The sequence below is a fragment of the Pyrgilauda ruficollis genome, unplaced genomic scaffold (assembly GCF_017590135.1).
Source record: "Pyrgilauda ruficollis isolate IOZ18807 unplaced genomic scaffold, ASM1759013v1 scaffold34, whole genome shotgun sequence".
Lineage (NCBI taxonomy): Eukaryota > Metazoa > Chordata > Aves > Passeriformes > Passeridae > Pyrgilauda > Pyrgilauda ruficollis.
The window spans coordinates 5,605,124-5,624,194 of NW_024524822.1; the positions used below are offsets into that span (position 1 = coordinate 5,605,124).

Here is a 19,071-nt window from a genome sequence, read left to right on the forward strand (position 1 = left end):
CCCTTGACCCCTGCTGGGCACTGTCTATCAACCCAGAAATTCCAAGGAGAGCGTCTAGCAATTGGCAGGTTCAAAGGATGCTCTCCACGCCCTGGGGGGCATTGGCCACCCAGGTGTCCCTCTCACCTGAGACCCCCTCCCCTGTGCCTGGCTGGTGCTCCCTGGGTCCCCTCCCCTGCCCCCTGCCCAGGTAAAAGAGCAAGCAGACCACAAGGTCGGGCTCCTGTTGGAGTTGTTGCAATATTCAGAGGCTGTGCCACCAAAATAAAACTCTGGATTAAAAGATCTCCATCAGGACCTGCTCCTTTCTTCACCTCGCCTTAAAGGTTCCTCCAGCTCTGAGGAGTGACCCCCTCACAGCAAGCTCCAGCTTGCCAGACAGACCAAGGCAGTCCCGTCTGTAATATTGGTACGCTCCAATAGCCCCTGAACTGAGCTTTTTTATTTAGATACATTAGCAAAAAGCCAATTTTTGCAGAAAAGTGGCCAATTTTCTGTCAGGTCCATGAGTTGAACTGGCTCAGGGTGGATATGAGGGTAAAAGGTCCTGCAAGGAAAAAGAGATATGGGCAGGGAAGAGTAGGGAGAAAGAGGGATGGACACAAGCGCCCACCTTCTCTGTCAGGATTTAGACATTATATTGGTCCATCAATATAATGAAACTTCACCTTCATGCCCTCTTGAAATTCAGCAGAAAATTTCTGGATAAGGTCAGTGATGTAAAGGACACATCTCACCTTGTACATTTTACTGTGAAACTCAAGGAAAGTTACAACCTTCTTTTTTTTTTTCAGGTAATTTTTATTTAAGAATTATGTCCCAATCATTTATTAATCAAACAAAAAAACTGTTGCACTGGGTTGGTAAGAGTCTACAGCCCTATGTCCTGGCACTGGGATCCCAGCTCCTCTGGTATAGATCCTGTTCCTGTGGCTACAGGAAGTTGGTAAGACTTATAATATTCCTAGAAAGGCAGAGATGTACTTACTTTATTGTTACAGACATCACTGGTGTAGACAAGTTAGAATTGGCTGCACTTAAGCACTCAGAAATGCCTGCTGTACACTAATAAAATTACAACTAATGCCTTTGAACCATCCTTTATGCATTTAAAAGAAATTATTCTTCACAGTGTCCTCCATTGCGTCAGACAAGTAAAAAAAACTACCAGTGAATCACTTTTTTCAGGCACCACAAACATCTCAGCAGCTGGATGCGCTCGGCTCCTTTAAGACTGGCGCCATTTTGAGCGCTGCCCGCCACCAAGATGGCGCCGCCGCCCTCACTCTCCCCCCCTCTTCCCGCCCACTCCCCCGTGCAGCGCGCCCTGCACAAAGATGGCGCCGCGCCTGTGTCGCCGTGCCCGCCCCCAAGATGGCGGCGGGACTGGGCGATGGTGGCAGCGCCGGCCGGGTGAGGTCAGATCCGGGGTGGGGCCGCTGCGGGCAGGGCGGACAAAAGGCGCCGGAGCGGCGTAAGGGAGGGTGGGCGTCGCGGGCAGGTGGGTGCGGTGGGTTCCCGGCACGGCCGCGGCGGGCAGGTGGGTGTGCCGCGCTCCCCTCACGCCACGGGCGGGCTGTGGGGACGTGTCCCGCTGTGAGGTGATGTCCCGGAGGGGATGGGGTGGGACACCGGGTCGGGGGGGCGCGGCTGAGGGGGCTCGGAAGCGGCGAGCAGGAAGGATTTGCTGAGTAATTGGGCAGCGATTCGGTTCTTCCGTGTCCCGCCGGCCCTGCTCTCACACCGCCCGGGGCAGGGGGGTCCTCGCCATGTCTGTGGGGCGAGGCAGGGCCGGGCTGTGCGCAGTGTCCCCCAGCGAGGGGAGGACGCCGCCGCTCGTTACCTGCGGACGGAAGCGCGGTGGGATTTATTTATATCTCCCAGAGGATGTTTTTTTCTGTGTCCGGAAAGCCGCGGTGGAGCGGCGGGGGCTGGTGCCGAGGTGTGCTGGGTTGAGGCTGGTACCCATTGCCTGGAGCGGGGGGAAGGTCAGAGAGTCCTCTCTTCCTAGTGCTGCCTTTGCGGCACTGTGGTACGGCTAAAATGCAATAGCTTTGGTTTCCAGGGTGTTGCTTCAAAATCTGTCAGCCCGAATGGTAACTTTGGGATCAAGAGGAATGAACCCTCGCACATCTTCAACATTATGGGGTTGGACTTTCTCCCACTGATGTCTGTTCTTTCTCATTTCTCCCCGTTGTTGACACAGTGCTCTCCGATGTTCCGCAGTCCTCTCCTATATGGCTGGGAGGCTGGATGCTTGAGAGATCCCTCTAAGGATCTGCTCCCTTGCCTGTTTTCCCATGCCCTGTGCTGACATGCAGGAAGGAAGGAAAAAATAACCCAGCCCTGTTGTAATTTTTGTTGATGGTGCTAAACTGCTTCTACTTCAAGAAGATCCATGTCATGAGCGAAGGGGGCAGTTGCTTGAATTTTGAGTGGTTAGGAATGTGGTCTATGTTTTTTCATACCCTGATAGTAATATTTAAAGTGGATCAGGCTTTTCAGACTAGAAATTAGGCAGTAAAGTCATCTCTTTCCCTATCAGACAATGATTTGTTATTCTGCCTCTACTTGTGTAGACTTAGTTGTGATATTAGTACTCAGCATCTCTTTTGGCTGCGTCTGCAACACCTGCTTTTTGGTAACTTCTGTTAGAATAACATATGCTGGAAATTCCTTCCTGTTGATTTTAGCTTGGCTCCTAGTGTTCTTGCCGTATTTCTAGGTATCAGCATGTCTCTTTCTGGTTCCCAGTGACCCTTTGAGTTGTTTGTGGCTTCTTAGATACTGTTTGCTGAGCTTTTACATGTCCCTCTGTGAACTTGATCCCCTCTTTTTTGCTGATAATCTGTGTTTCATTTCAGGGAAACTGTTCCCATGGCTTGTGGGGAGTGCAGCGCTTCAGCACTCGCTCGGGATCCAGCAAATAGGAATATCAGCCACTTCCAGCACAGAGAACTGACGTGCAGATAGCAGAACCCTGCTGCAAGGTGAGGGCTCTGGGCCAGCTCTGAGTGGTCAAGCCAAAAAAAAAAACCAAAAAAAAACCCCAGGATCCTGCTTAAACACAGATGCAAAGCACAGTGCATGAGATAATTGATATTGAGGAAAGGTGGTTGGTCAGACAGTGGTGGGGAGAGTGGTGGTATTTGTGATAGTGTTAATTAAATTCTGGAAGCCCTTAGCCAGCTTGGAGATGACAAAGGAACTGGGCCTTGTAAAAAGTAAAATATAACAGTATGTTGTCACCCATAAAACTAAATCCTGGCCACATAAACCCTGACCTGTCACTGCACTTAACAGTAAATACAGAGGCTGCTGCCCAGTAAATGTTTTGGTGACTGCTGCCTGAAGGGAATGCAGCTGAGAAGCAGGAACAGCTGTTGGTTTGGGGGGTGCCCTTCCATTTCCCATGGGGTGATGTTTGTCCTCCTGTACAGGTGTCTCCAGGCAGCTTTTCCCAGTGCACTCACCTGTCACCTGTGTGGGTGTCAGTTGGGCAATGGCAGAAACTAGTCATAGGAATCTCTCAGCTTCCTTGGTTCTGCACTGAGGCAGTGGTTAAAGGGATTGCAGAGTTCTCTGCCCATTTTCACGATGGGAAATTCTGTCCAGCTTGGCTGTATTCTAACCAGAGATGTGCAGTGTTTTGATTCCAGAACAGAAGAAACCCCTAAGGCTTTTCTGCTCTTCTGGCAGTTCACTGACCCTTTTCTTTTTTTAACTTTGTCATGGTATTTGAAAACTCTTAATTCTTGTAGGTTAAAGACAACATGCATAAATATTTCCTTAAGGCATGCCAGAAGCCATGTGTTAAAAGCTAATGTTGCCAGGCTTGAGATGTGAGTGCCTGAAGCCTTCCAGTGGTGACTTTCTGAAGCTGATTACATTATAGTAACTGCTGTAGGCAGTGAAGAGAGATAGTCTGTGGTTTGAAGGTCCCTTGTGTTACTTAAATTTAAAAAAAGGCAATGGAGGTCACATGTTTCAAAATATTCCTGTGTGATTAGAGCAGGCTTTTTCCAAATACTAAAGAAGGTTTTTGTTCAGTAGAGTTCTTCAGAAGCAAGCCTGTTTGTGTTTAACTGAGCTTAACTGGTGTCTCAGAAAATAGAGGGGCACTATTTGGTGAGTGGCACTGGAGAAGGGTTTATTAGGATTTCTGTGTGGGGCTCATTAAAGTGAGGAGAGGTGTGCACAGCTGTTGTTTTGGTAATGGTTAAAATTCAGAGTCTTCAGCTGCAGTGTGGTGAGTCTCCCTTTATGCATTTTTACAAGTGTTTTCAAACCCAGGCTCAATTTAGGATATGCACCCTAATACTGAACAGGCATTCAGCAGTCTGCATGCTTTGGAGAGTGTATCGTGAATGCTTCCAAGCAGCTTTTTTCTTGAACAGTTGATGTGGTGCATGCCTCTTGTATTGCAACTTGAAATCCAGTTCCTGTAGCTGGGCTATAGCTACCCTTCCCACTGCTGTGAAACTGCTTTTGAAACTAAAAGATATTCAGTCCTGACCCCCTGGCTGAAGTAACAGTGCTGCCCTCGCCCTCACCTTGTGTACCAAACATTGTTAACACCTGCTATAAAATTACCTTGGCAGTTCACAAAGCTCCTCTAGTGACTGCTGCTCCTGTAGCTTCAGCCTACTTCTGTGCACAGTAAAGATGTGTGCTGGACTAGTTAACAGGTTCTCCTTTAGAGTTGTGGTGTATCAGGCCTTGGTGATGCAGGGTGAGGTGGTCTGTTTTTTATTAACTAATACAGTCAGAAAATGTTCTGACTGGAAGTCACAGTTTTGGAGCTGGTGGTTCTGAGGGCAAGCCCTATAGGGAATATATGAAGAGGTTTCTTGCTCCTCTTTGTTCAGACTGGGGCAGAATATAGTGTGTTGATAGTTGATGTCTTAATTGGCTTGCATTGCTCTTGTCTGTGTCGTTTTTCATCCTGACTGGCTCATCTCTTGGAGCTTGAAAATAGCTGTGGTAACACCCATGGATTTGTGTGTGTTGTGACAGTCTGTCATCAATGAATTAAGTTATCCTTGCTTGTACTCACTTGGAATTTAGTGTTGACTTCTTATCTGTTGTTAGTTATGCCAAAGCTCTGCTGTGTCTACCCTTCCCACAGAGAACTGAGAGCAGCTGGTTCCTCCAGCTCTCAGTGCTGGAGTTAAGTGCTGAAGAGCCCCCTCCTGCATCTGGTGAGTTGTTTGGAGCTGGTCTGGTTTTCTTGAGCAGTTACCAGCAGAATTAATGCAATCACTTGTATCAGGCAGTACCAGGAACTGCTTCATTGTGTCCTCTTGGAGGAAGCCAGCCGTACTTTTCCAAGAAAGGTTCCATGCCCTGTCCTTGAAGCATTTTTGTTATGGCAAAGAGAAAATTAATTTTGGATAGGAAGCCTGTGGCCATATACATTCATAATTTATAAGCTGACACAGCCATTTTGCTCTGGTTTACATCAGTGTTGCAAGTCATCTGATGGACTTAAATTTACAACACCAGCACACAGTCCCTGCCCCAAGTGTCAGTGATGCTGGTAACTACAGACTGTGCTCAGTTCTGTGCAGCTGGGGCAAAACACTGTCAGGAGGCAGAAAATGTGGCAGGCCAAGCTAAGTCTAGCTTGGATTGTTCTGGTGGTGCAGCTGTTCTTCCCTGTACTTGTCAGGACACGCATGGTTGTGTGATGGTAAACAGGAGCTGTTGCACTAGGCTTAAGACTGAGAGTCTTGCATCTGACAGAGTCAATTAATGGGTAGGTGTAAAGATGATAAAATACTACCCCTATTGTAGGTGGATTATTCTTTTTAATGATCTTCAATAAAGACAATGTGATGCAGTGGGTTCACTTCATCCTGCTATGTCATGTGGCTTGGGTGGGGCTGAACGTTGTGAAAACCACCTTACCCTGCTTTCAGTGTTGGGGTCACTGCCTGTTCCACCGAGAGAGGAGTGTGAGTTCTGGCAGCTGCTGTTCCACCAGTCTCCCTGTCAAAATGATAAATGACCCTTTTAACTTGATGTAGAATTATAGAGTGGTTTGGGTTGGAAAGGACCTTAAAGATCATCTAGTGATCGTGTTCATTTCTCTGCCTCAGAAGAGGTTTGTCCCACAGGAGGGGTTTATCTTTTTAAAGCAGAAGGGGCCTGATACAGGAAAATAATGGTTATTTAGGGCTTTGGCATCTGGCTTCACTGCTCGTTTGTTCTAAGCAGCAAAGGACAAAACAATTCAGTTGTTCCATCTCATGTCTTGGGCTTATCCAGCTGATCATGTGGCTGTTCTAGAGCTTGGAAGGTTTTCTGAGGGGTGCCTGAAAGCAGCTCTGTTTTCAGCCTCCCTTTTTTTTTCCCCCCTCTTAATTCTGGGCCTAATAAACATGGGGGAGGAGAAACATAAATTCCCAGTCCCATTTCTGCCCAGTAAGCTCTTGTATTTCCTGATTTTTGAACAAAGAGCTCTGTGTCATGCCCTTCTTTAGGATTTCAGGTGGCAGCTTGCTGAGGAGGGAAGCTCTGCTCTGTTGAAAACTTACAGTAACGTGTTGTAGCTCGTTAATAATCAGGGCTGTAGTCTTGAAAGCATCAAGATTTTTATTTCCTCTATCCACCTCTGATGCTGTCAGCACCTGAACAACCCCCTCTTTCTCTGGGCTTCTGAGAGGTAAGAAATTGTCAGCAGGGTTTGACTTGTGCTTTGCAGTCCACAATCTTGAAATTAAATCAACTGGTAATTAAAAATATGTGTAGATGAAACGAAAGGGTTGCAGGATTCGACATAAATTTCATCCACATCTACTTACCCAGAACTGTTTTGTGAGACTAAATGTGAGGATTCTCTTCAATTCAGGGGGGTTTGTGCATTCATGTATGTGTCTTGAGGTTGTGCATATAAGTGCTTTCTGGCCAACAGCTTTGTTAGTAACAGAATGGCCAACAGAAAAGAGGAGGAAAGAGGACGCTGGATAAAGTATTCAGCAATGATGAGTCAAGCTGACAAACTGGCCAGTGAAACAGAACAGTGATGTTGTTTCTGTTCCCTCTGTCCTGAGCTGGATGTGCTGGCCAGCAGCTGCAGGCAGGAATTTGAAGTACTGTTCAGCTAGGTGTCTGTTGACAATAGGTCAAGCTTCAGTTTTTGAAACTAAATGGTTTTGGATAGAACAATTGTCAAAATCAGAGAATAGTTACTCTGTTGATACCTCTGTTGATTGTGGTTTGTGGGAAGCATTCATGCTCTCGGCTCTGTCAGCCTTTAAGAAGGTACTTGCTGCTTTTATGATGTCTGTCAGCTAGATGCATTTAATCTTGTCTCTGACTGGTTTTACTGCGTAGGTGTGGTTTGTTCAGAATGTCCCTGTTATTCCAACATGAGTGATTATGTTTCTCCTCCAGGTGTGTTTGGTAAAACATAGGATTAGTACTTGGTGATGCTTATGGTTGGCTGAAGGCTGGGTAGGTTTGGCAGGCTGGTTACATAAGTGTGGAACTGCTGGTCCTTCACCTGGGACAGCCTGTTCAGCATTAGTGGGGAGGCTGTAGGATTGTGCCCAGCAGGCTGAGGCAGGGATGGTCTTTGGTGGGATGCAAATCTGGATCCAGGTGAATTTGCAGGCCTTGAAGAGGTATGTCGTAGCCAAACATGGAATGTGTAAATATTTCAGGAGCATATTTATCTTGGCTGTATTGATCCTGTTGTATGACAGTGGGGCTTTAGCATACAGATCTTTTACTGAACAATCTCAGATGTTGCTGCTCTAAACTGACCTGAGGTAGTTCCTTATTGGATATAGAGAAGCTCAAAGTAGTGTTGCTTGGTGTAGCTGAAACCCTCCAATGTAAAGTCATTTCTGAGGGGGCAGGGGTTGGGGGACTGCTCAGGGACTGTGTGGTAGATATGTCTGGTAAGCTGACAGGAGTTTGGACAGAGAAGTTTTGATGTATCAGCTTATGCAAGTTTAGTGAAGTCAACTTGTTCCTGAACTTAAGCACTATTTCAGAACCTCAGTATTGATGACTTCCTGTGGCAGAGGTAACTACACTGCAAATTTGCTGTTGCTGAGCTCCAACTGGAAGGCTCTGCGATTTGAAGTATACATGAAGGAGCTTGGATCCTTCTTAACCAACACTGCTCTGACACTGAACTTCCTTTTCTGTAGCTGTTGCTGTCCATAAACTCAGTCACTCAATTCAGGTGTTCTGTGCTCAGCACTTGGTGAGGCTGTGTGCTAGAAATGACTTGGCAAATAAAATCTTCTTCACAGGTATTTTGCAGCTGACAAAGTGTCTTGGAATCTAACTCTTACAAAAAACAGAAGCTTGAAATCTCCAGTGTGCTGGTCCTGGGGATCTTGGTTTGCTCTTGGTCACAAGGAAGGTAACTATTTCTGGCCAGCTCTCTTCATTCAAGGATTGTTTCCAGTCCTGTGCCAGAATAATACCCTCCGTGTAAATCCCTCTGTTCTACTGCCCATGTTGGGAGGGTTGGTTTTCCAGCTACCTGTGTGTTTTCTCCCTGTAGAGTGATGGAAATCCCAGTCCTTGTGGGAAGAATCCTTCTGTGCATTGGAGAATCAAGTGGCAGAGATGAGCCCTAAGAATTTCACTTTTACTCTGCTGTTGTCATCCACCCCAGCAGCAAAACTGCTCTAATCCAGCATGGAGAATGTTGCAACCAGAATTGTGTTCTGAAATCAATACAGGATGGAGTTCACAAAATAAAGATGACATTTGATGACAAGATACACCTCCTGATGTAGAACCATCAGGAATTAGAATTGAATTGCATGCACAGGGAATCTGTTGAGGAGAGATGTGACTTTCCTCATCTACTTTTTCAAGGTTTTGGTGGGTACTTTTCCTTTTCATTGCAGATACTGGGAATAAGGTTAGATAAGACAGCAAATTCCAGCTCCTGCGAAGGTGGCCCCTAGTTTTATTGTTCCTCTTTGGGACTTGAATGGGGTCTCCACTGCTACCAGAAGTGGTAATTTGCTGTCAATGTTCTTTTCTTCCCCAAGTGCCCCTGTCATTGTTCCTGGAAGGCAGGAGATTTCCTGCTCCACCCTGTTAATTGCTGACACTGAAGAACTGTAATAGGTTTCAAGGGATGCTCATGATTTTTTTTAGCTGTCTTGTAAGTGCACAGTGTAAAGGGGGATTTCCTACCCCATGTGACTGGTAAGCAGAACTAGGGAGCCAGCTGTGCTAATTTCTTTTTGGTTTCCTTCCTACATATCCTGAGCTACAAATCAAAGTGAGTAAAAGGTTCATTTCTTGTGAGAAAGAATTAGGCATTTTCTGGATTGAGCAAAATGAGTAAACCCAGCAGTACAACACATGTTTGCAAACGTCGTGAGACCCCAGTTCCTGTAAAGAGATCATCTCAGTTTCATAATCCTACTATGAAGGGTCTGATACTTCCTACAAGTTTTTCTACCAAGAGGCAGGAAAGACCTTTGAGGACAAATGTTTATCTCTTTCCTCTTGTCTTGATACCATATTTTCCCCCCTTGATATGGAGTAGAAGGAATAGGTTCTTTCATGAGTAGCTGTTTAACTGCTGGATTCATTTCAGATGGTCTGGTGTGTAGAGAGAGCTTCTGTACCCTGCTTTGTCCTGCAATTATTATTTCTGTAGTACTCACAGACAGCTTTTCCTAAATGTATCTTGCACATGGGCTCTCCTCTCCCTGAGGCAGATGTATTCCAAGGAGGAAGCTGAAATGCCGTGCCTAGGGCTTGCAGCAAAGTAGCCACAGGGCTGGGAGGGAGGCTTTCAACACCTTGTCACTCTTCTCTGGCTGCTCAGGTGCTGTCCAGAAGTTCAGCTTTGCCTGCTCCCTCCCCTGTGGTTGCACGGTTCTCCTGCCCTGTTTAGTGCAGTTCCTTCTGGAGAGGTGTGTCAGCCACTTATCAGGGGCTCTGCAGCCCTACAGGACATTTTTTTCCTCTGACAGTGCTCTAGATCACTGTTTTCATCCCTTGTTTGTGACTTTTCTGGTTGATCATTAATAGATTTGCCGTTCCTTGTTTTACTGAATTTGTAGAACAGGTAATACCACTTTTTCCTCTCAAAATTACCCGCAAAAAGAAAGTGGCATTTCCCCAGTCTGGCTTTTGTGATGGACTAATATCAATCCATCACCTGTAGTTGCTTGAAACCTTCCCAAGCTGCACTGAGCTGAAGCTGTCATTTGACCACTTATTGTTGTAAACAGCAAGCTAAAGAATAGAGTTCTGTATTTAGTGTCCCTAGGGAATGTGGTGCTTTTTGAGGTCATGTTAGGAATGGCTTTCTTTGCAGTTCCATGGTGGAAGTTAATTTTAAGTAAAAACTTGAATTCTACCAAAGCAGGTGGTGTGGGCACCCCTGCTTGTCACAGAAGGCTTTGTCCCAACCAGTGATACTGAGCTTTTGGCCCTGCAGGACTTGTTGGACCATCTGTACAAATGAAATCTTAGGGCTTGGGGTAACATGCTTGAATTTTTGTTTTCTCCTTTATACTTTAATTGTGCGAGTTTCAAAATGACTGAAAGACTAGTGCTTGTCTTGCTCCTGAACTGTGCTAGAAGGATGCTGTGCTACTACTGCTTTTTCACTGTCGTTAGAATGAGTTACAGTGACTCCATGTTCTTCTGTGTTACCTGTCAAATAGGGGAGTTTTGTGAGCTCCATTATCCATGGATCAGTCAGGCTTTGGGGCTTTCTATGGCTTGTTGGAGAGCTTGCTCAAAGTTTCATCCGCAAGTCTGAAGGATAGAATAAGCACTGCCATCAGGCCTGTGCTTCCCAGAACCTTTTGGTTTCCTTTGTGACACTTAAATCCCTGCTGAGATGAACTCTAGGTTGGTCAGAGAAGCAAATTCTTCGAAGTATGTTTCCCCCTTCCTCTGTTTCTGTAATAAGGCAAAAACCCAGCTGCTACAGCATTTCAGTACTGAATTTATCAGAAGTCAAGTAGCTAATCTTTCCTTGGAGAATTAACTCAAAGGAAGGAAGCCAAAATTACTTACTTGGAAAAGTCATGATATTGAGCAATGTTTTTTCTCTTTTCCAGCTTGCTTTATGAATGTCATTATGTCATTGAGTTGCATCAATGAAGTGGTTATAGGAAACATACCTGTATTGTATGTAGATCTTTTTCCTTGCCCCTGCAATCTGAGAACCAGACATCTGCAGAATTTTATGTAGAAGCAGTAACAAACCAATGGTAAATATGCTCTGTGTGTAGATTTTATCACTTCTAACAGTGCTGGCAAATTCCTTCATCCCTGAAATTAAATGCCTAGATAAAACAGTAAATTTCCAAGTACTGGTCTGGTCAAGGGAGTTAAGTCCCTCTGAGCTTTCTTTGAGTGTCTTACCCCACAGACTGCTAACAATAAGTACCAGTTCTGAGGTTTTGTGACAATTTGTCTGTCAGGGAAGGCTGAACAAACTTCATGTCTGGGCTGTTGCAAATGACTCACAGGCAGCCTCATTCATTTGTCTCACAGTTACTTGAAATTGCATCTCGGCTAATCCTGGTTTTGCCATGCCAGCACTTAACATGTGATTTCTCATGCCCTCTTGAAGACCAGAACAAAACCCTTAAAGCTGTTTCTGGTTTGCTTCCAGGTGAATCATGATTCCAGTCACCGAGCTGCGCTACTTCGCTGATACTCAGCCAGCCTATCGCATCCTGAAGCCGTGGTGGGACGTCTTCACGGACTACATTTCCATAGTGATGCTGATGATCGCCGTGTTCGGAGGGACGCTCCAGGTCACCCAGGACAAAATGATTTGTTTGCCCTGCAAATGGGTTACCAAAGACTCTTGCAATGACTCTGTCAGGGGATGGACAGTGGCAGCCCCAGAGCGTACCTACTACAACACTAGCCTTGTTCCCTCTGCTGATTCGGGGCCTACGGGGATCCGATACGATCTGGACCGGCACCAGTACAACTACGTGGATGCGGTGTGTTACGAGAACCGTCTTCACTGGTTTGCCAAGTATTTTCCTTATCTAGTGCTGCTACATACCCTCATCTTTCTGGCTTGTAGCAACTTCTGGTTCAAGTTCCCAAGGACCAGCTCCAAGCTGGAGCATTTTGTGTCTATTTTGCTTAAGTGTTTTGACTCTCCATGGACAACGAGAGCATTGTCTGAGACGGTAGTGGAAGAGAGTGATACCAAACCAGCATTTGGAAAAATGAATGGCTCCATGGACAAGAAATCCTCCACAGTCAGTGAGGATGTGGAAGCCACTGTTCCCATGCTGCAGAGAACAAAGTCTCGAATTGAGCAAGGGATTGTGGACAGGTCTGAGACTGGTGTCTTGGACAAAAAGGAAGGTGAGCAAGCCAAAGCACTCTTTGAAAAAGTGAAAAAGTTCCGTACTCATGTGGAAGAGGGAGACATAGTTTATCGCCTGTACATGAGACAGACCATAATCAAAGTAATCAAGTTCATTCTGATAATTTGCTATACTGTGTACTATGTCAACAACATAACATTTGATGTAGATTGTAAAGTGGACATTGAGAGCTTGACTGGCTACAGGATGTACCGCTGTGCTCATCCTTTGGCCACTCTCTTCAAAATCTTGGCTTCTTTCTACATCAGTCTGGTGATTTTCTATGGTTTGATCTGCATGTACACACTGTGGTGGATGTTGAGGCGGTCGCTCAAGAAATACTCCTTTGAGTCCATCCGAGAGGAGAGCAGTTACAGTGACATTCCTGATGTGAAAAATGACTTTGCCTTTATGCTCCATCTGATCGATCAGTACGACCCCCTCTACTCCAAGCGCTTTGCTGTCTTTCTGTCAGAGGTGAGTGAGAACAAATTGCGGCAGCTGAACCTCAACAATGAGTGGACTTTGGAGAAACTACGCCAGAGGATCACCAAAAACTCTCAGGATAAGCTGGAATTGCATCTTTTCATGTTGAGTGGCATTCCTGACACAGTCTTTGACCTCATTGAGTTGGAGGTCTTGAAGCTGGAGCTTATCCCTGATGTCACTATTCCTCCCAGCATTGCTCAGCTCACCAGCCTTAAGGAACTGTGGCTCTACCACACAGCTGCCAAAATTGAGGCCCCAGCCCTTGCCTTCTTGAGGGAGAATTTGAAATCTCTCCACATCAAGTTCACAGACATTAAGGAGATTCCTCTTTGGATTTATAGCCTGAAGACACTAGAGGAGCTTCACCTGACAGGGAATTTGAGCGCTGAAAACAACCGGTACATTGTGATAGATGGACTGAGGGAGCTGAAGAGGCTGAAGGTGTTGAGGATGAAGAGTAACCTCACCAAACTGCCGCAGGTGGTGACAGATGTTGGTGTCCATCTTCAGAAGCTTTCCATCAACAATGAGGGCACCAAGCTCATTGTCCTCAACAGCCTTAAGAAGATGGTCAACCTGACAGAGCTTGAGCTGATCCGGTGTGACTTGGAACGCATTCCTCACTCTATCTTTAGCCTCCACAATCTGCAGGAAATAGACCTGAAGGACAACAACCTAAAGACTATTGAGGAAATCATCAGCTTCCAGCACTTACATCGTCTCACTTGCCTTAAATTGTGGTACAACCACATTGCCTACATCCCCATGCAGATAGGCAACCTGACCAACTTAGAACGCCTTTACCTGAACCGTAACAAGATAGAAAAGATCCCTACCCAGCTCTTCTATTGCCGAAAACTTCGGTACTTGGATCTCAGCCACAACAACTTAACTTTCATACCACCAGATGTTGGACTTCTTCAAAACCTGCAGAATCTGGCTGTGACAGCCAACAGGGTAAGTGAGCAAAGAGCTGAGTTGCTGTGTGAGGAAATAGTGCTGGCACTTCTGTTATCTGTGTGATTAAACATGCTACAATGGTCTGTAGATACAACTGGCACTGCGTTTGTAGCTCTCTGAGGGGTTTATCTGAGGCCAAACACTGCAGATAGCTCCAGGGCAAGCCTGTCTTCTAAGAGTCCTTGTCCTGTTGCATTTCCTCTCTTTAACAGTGAGGCTGCTTCCAAGTGCCTATTGGAGGCAGTCTAGAAACCCTGCAAGTAAGTTGTTTCTCTGCAGTTGGAAGCATGCAGTCTCTAGTTTGACATCGATTTTGGGTTTAAAATGGAGCTCTGAGAAACTGTAGTCTTAATCTAAAACTATGTGCTTAAAGCTGTCTACTTCAGACATGCTACATACACTGTGGGAGCAGCCACGTAGGGAATGCATGTCTGGCTGACAGCTTTCCTTAGAGTACTTTGTATTTGCAGGGACTACTCCATAGTTTGGTCTTGTAAATGTGTGTTTTTTGTTTCAGTCTAAGTGCAGGGCAGATAAGAGAGGATGACCAAATTTGCTCTGCTGCCTGATTACCCTAAGATGTTTCTTGGCTTGTGTTGGAGGATGTTTATTTGCTTAAAGCAAACTATACCCATGTCTAGTTTTTTGTTTCTTTAAGACTTAGGGAGACTTCATTTAAGACTTAGGAGACTTCATTTACCATGTCTGACAAAGCTGAAGCTTTCATTCATTCCATCTGCAAATTCCTGGGAGACTTGTTCCTTTGAATTTATTATCACTTTAAGTTGAAGGAGTCTCTGACATAAGTACAAAATGCAGACAGATAATTAGGTTTCTTCTGGGACCAAGCAGAATTGTCCTGGAGCAGTGCTGGTTTTCACTGTCATACATTAAGGTCCTTCCTGCTATTGGCAAGATCTGTTCCTGGCTGAACACTGCCAGATTGCTTGTGAGAGACACAGAACAGCTTGAGTGTAGTTTGGCTTTTCACAGAAGTGCTCTCAAATCAGGTATTTTATTGATAGTGTATTTCAGTATTAGACAGGGCTCCTGAAACTCTAGCCATATTTTGAGGTTAGTGTCTGAAAGCTTGTGCCTCTGCAGAGTAGGGGCAGACAAGGAGCAGTCATTCAGCAATTCCAGCTGAACATCTGCTCACTGGGGTTTCCTGGCACTGGAGGGTTATGCATCTGTTTGTGTGGGTGGCTGAAGCTCTGGTAAACTTTGTGGTATGTTACTGTTCAGAACTCAAATAATTCTGCACCGTTTGCCTTCTGGCAGCCTTCCTAGCACAGCTTCCCAAGGGTTAATCTGCAGTGTATCCTCTGCAGTTTTGGGGTGGAGCATTTCTTGGATGAGTGGAGTTAGAGGCAGCTCCATTTCCTGCAGCACAGTGTGCCACCACCCATTTCTCTGGAAAAAAAACCCATGCAACAGGAAAGCTGGAGCAGCCTTTGCTCCAGGGGGTTCAGAAACAAAAGGTGGTGAGGACCCCATGGAGCAGCCAGCCTGTACTAGATACCTGGGCAAGCCAGAATTACTGACAGCCTGGTTACTCCCAGTAAATGATGACAGCAAGAAACACAAGGACTGGTAGACTGGCACTTCCCAAGGCCAGGAATTATCTCAGATCTCCTCTCCTAGCTCAGCAGTCTTAGTGAATAGAGACTTCTGGAGCTGGCTGGCACTACTGTCCTGTTCTGGAAAGCAGGCTGTTCTAACACATTGCTTCCTTCCTAAACCAATACTTGTCCCTCAAATAACTCTATTATTTTCAAGAGTCTGTGATCATATGTTGCTGTTTGCAAAACACTCCAGTACCAGTAACAATGACTGCATTGAAATGTCTCTAATTGGTCTGGTTTCATCTTGGCTTTTTCTTAGATTCCTCCTCGTTCAGAATGGATTACAGGCTAATTTAGCACAAATGATATGCTACATAATTTGAGTTTAGAAAAGCAATTTTTGCTTTTAAAGGCAAATGATAGCCTCCAAGCTGAGACTTTGTATTAAGGGGAGGATCCTGAGTTGCTGCATTTAATTTCTAGCCTAGTGTTTGCTAAACCTTAGCCATAGAAAGAAATTCTTTGGGAAGACTGGACTATTACAAGGATTTGCTAGAAATAAAGCTTACTAAATTAGTGATTCATGGTTACCTGAAGGTGGTGCTGGGAAAGCTAACAACTGGTGACTTTGTTGTTGTATTTTTGGCACTGTAAAAAGCCTCTGGGACTTGGAGCCTAGAAAGTCTTTGCAACATTTCGCAGCCCTACAGAAATGATGGAAGAAGATTCCCAGTTCTCAGGGCCAGGAGGTTGTACCCATGTAATCTCTGTCACCTTACAGCCCAACTAGAAGTGCTGATCCAGTCTTTGTTCAGTGTAATGTCAACTGTAGAATGATGTCTTAAAGCAAAGGAGCTAAGATCCAATGACAGAATGAAGGATTTGGGATGGAAAGAAGCCAATACAGATGAAAGCATGTGGCAGTATAGGCCAGCTGTGAGCAGGTTTCTGGTTGTCTGATCCTGGCCTTGGAGACAATATCTGCTTTAGCCACCACCACTGGTGATCTTGTGTACCTAGTGCAGTGTCTAAAAGAGGAATCCATACAATCAGAGTGCTGGGAGCACCCAAAGCAGGAAGCTCAGAAAGCAGGAGCTCACTCAAGGAGGAGTGGACGATTGAAAACAATGACTCTGTAAACCTTGGAGCTTTGTGTTGGCTTGTGGTCACCTGTGAAGGCGTGTCTGTGTCTGTTGGTTACTTTGCCTATGGTTGGTTTCTTTTTTTCAGATTGAGAGTCTCCCACCAGAGCTGTTCCAGTGCAGGAAGCTGAGAACCTTGAACCTGGGAAACAACGTGCTGCAGTCCCTGCCCTCCCGGGTGGGAGAGCTGACCAATCTGTCGCAGATAGAGCTGCGGGGGAACCGCCTGGAGTGCTTGCCCGTGGAGCTGGGAGAGTGCCCGCTGCTGAAACGCAGTGGGCTCGTGGTGGAGGAGGACCTGTTCAACACCCTGCCCCTGGAAGTCAAAGAGCGCCTGTGGAGGGCAGACAAAGAGCAAGCGTGAACCCCTGAGAAAAGGGGAAAGCCTCTGATCAACTAGAAGGAAGCAAAAGGCCGTTTCAGTCCCCTTTCACCCAGATGCTCCCCTTTCTCCACTCCAATCACTATCAAACTGGCCAAGGAGTACTTGACAAACATGACTCTGAATGAGTCAGCTTCTTGCCTCAGATGCAGGATGGGGGAGGCTTGGGATCAGGATGAGGATCAAGACAGATTAATGGCCTCTGAGCAGGGCCCAGGGGGAATTAGAGGTGTTGCTGTTCTTCTGGACAGGAATTGGGGTGAGGTGGATGGTGCTGGTGAGAAGAAATGACCTTTGAACGGAGGAGAAAATGAATGTGGGGATTGCTGCATTACTCCTAATAGGGCTTATATGTGTCAGGGACTGAGGGAGTCCAGTGTCCTGCAAGCAAAGATCAAGAGACAAGGAAACCTCTTGAACCTCCATCTCTGTGACAGCTGATGCTGCTCCCCAGATTCAGTCAGTGAGCCCCCAGACTGGGGTGGGATAGGACACAGACAGCTGATTTTATCTAGATGCTGGCATTAGGATTTGGGAGATAAACATCTTGCAGCTGCTTGAAGGCAGAATTTTTTTTTTTACTAATTTTCTTTCCTCTTTGCACACTCCCCACCTTCTCCTCTGCCCCTGGAGAAGGAACCAAACCTTTAAGATTGCACTACTGTAACGGTTTCAAGTCACTTGTTTGGGTGAGTAGGTCACAGCATTCTTCTCAACCTGATGTCCTGGAGGCACTAACTGCCACAGTTCCAGAGCTTTAGCCTGTTCTGAAATGGATGGTTATAGTGCAGGTGGGAGATCTGGATAAAAAGCAGTTGGACTGTCCAGTCTGCTCTCTCAGAAGCATTGAGTTGCTTCTGGCTTTTAGTTCCAAGTTGCTTTTTAATTGCTGATATTTTGTTGCATATCAAGTAGAATTGTAAAACTGGCCAGTGTGTCAGGGGCTCTCATGGGGTTGGAGAGGAAATTTGGGTTTCCTCTGCACCTCTTGTCCCCCATTCTGCCTTCCCCCAAAATTAAATTGTTGAATTAAGTTGTTCAGTGCTCTGCCAGTGTTTTTCGTGGACGCAGTCTGGAGAGCTGCTTGATTGTTCTCTTCTGTTGTTCCCCTCACTTTAACAGCTGTCAGTTCCTGTTACACCTCTTGACCTAAATAAGAGGCTAATGCTGATTGAACCTGGTGCTGGAAAAGAAATCTTGTCCTCTTGTTTGTTCATTACCTTTTCATTCCCTCAGTGTTGAGGAGAATGAGAATCCTCTGTGAACTGAGCTCTTCTGACTTCCTGAAACAGAGCAGCATTTACTGAAACAAGTTTGACCTGTTTGGTGGTATTTGTCAAAAAGCCCCTCAACCTTCTGGGCTGGCAGAGGTAGATAATGTGTAGCAGTTACTGATTATCGTGTCCTTAAGGTGGGGTGGTTAAGATGCCTCTGGGACACAAAGGTCTTTTTCCATCAGAAGGAAGAGGAGGTGCCTGGACCTACAGGTCTTGGTTGTAATATTCTGCATCAGACCAACAGGTCAGCTCCAAGGTGCAGTGCTGCAAGCTGGAGCATGAGAAGTTTGGAGACCTCGCTTGTGTACAAAGGGGGAAGCTACATCCAGCTCCAGAGGGAATCCTGACAATCTGCCAGAGAGTGCCCTGGCTTATCACCTGGCTTGTGGTGATCCCGTGGATGGTGGGGCAATAAGGCACGGTGTGGCTCTCTTCATCAGATGTAAGATATGAAATATATATATACTAAATATGCTGAAACCATGAACAATGTTAACTGGACTCTGGATTTATTGATGTTCAGATGCTTAAATAAAGCTACATTAAAATCAGGAGATCTGTTTATAAAACTGCTTTTAAGAAAAATGTAAATCTTGCTTCCCTTAGTCCATTCATTATAAAGCGTCTAAACAGTCCAGGGGATAATATAATTAAATCTCCATCTGGGAGGCAAGGTACTGTAAAAGCTTTTCTGGCTTCTAATAGGGTTAGTGTCTTGAAATTGTGTTAGAGCTGGGGCCACAGCTGAAAGGATGGGGAAGGATTGATGCTGATTGGATTGTACTTGTATTTGCCCCAGCATTTCGGATTACAGAAAGGACAGAAATTGTTAGGTGGGCTTTGTTTCCTGAGTAAAGCAGGAATGGCTTCAGGCTTAGCTACAGAAATGCTGTTTTCCAGTCAGTTCCCTGTGGT

At 45.7% G+C, this 19,071-nt stretch overlaps 1 protein-coding gene across 6 annotated transcripts; it reads left to right on the forward strand.

The window, feature by feature from the left end:
- The first annotated feature begins 1,331 nt into the window (after positions 1-1,331).
- On the forward strand, positions 1,332-18,710 carry LRRC8A (leucine rich repeat containing 8 VRAC subunit A). 6 transcript variants are annotated; one of them, XM_041474841.1, is made up of 5 exons: positions 1,437-1,540; positions 2,865-2,990; positions 5,129-5,201; positions 11,624-13,787; positions 16,586-18,710. In XM_041474841.1, the coding sequence occupies exons 4-5, from the start codon at positions 11,631-11,633 to the stop codon at positions 16,859-16,861; spliced, it is 2,433 nt and encodes an 810-aa protein (XP_041330775.1). In that variant the 5' UTR covers positions 1,437-1,540; positions 2,865-2,990; positions 5,129-5,201; positions 11,624-11,630; the 3' UTR covers positions 16,862-18,710. The 6 variants fall into 6 exon arrangements, with proteins under 6 accessions (XP_041330771.1, XP_041330775.1, XP_041330774.1 ...); XM_041474840.1 differs by lacking the exon at positions 5,129-5,201 and adding an exon at positions 11,064-11,216; XM_041474837.1 differs by lacking the exons at positions 1,437-1,540; positions 5,129-5,201 and adding an exon at positions 1,332-1,418.
- The last annotated feature ends 361 nt before the right edge of the window (positions 18,711-19,071 follow it).

Bases quoted from the DNA above. Each gene is read 5' to 3' on its own strand.
- LRRC8A (XM_041474837.1), top strand. From the start codon at position 11,631: ATGATTCCAGTCACCGAGCTGCGCTACTTCGCTGATACTCAGCCAGCC. The intron at 13,788-16,585 runs GTAAGTGAGCAA...TCTTTTTTTCAG, and splicing joins TGGCTGTGACAGCCAACAGG to ATTGAGAGTCTCCCACCAGA.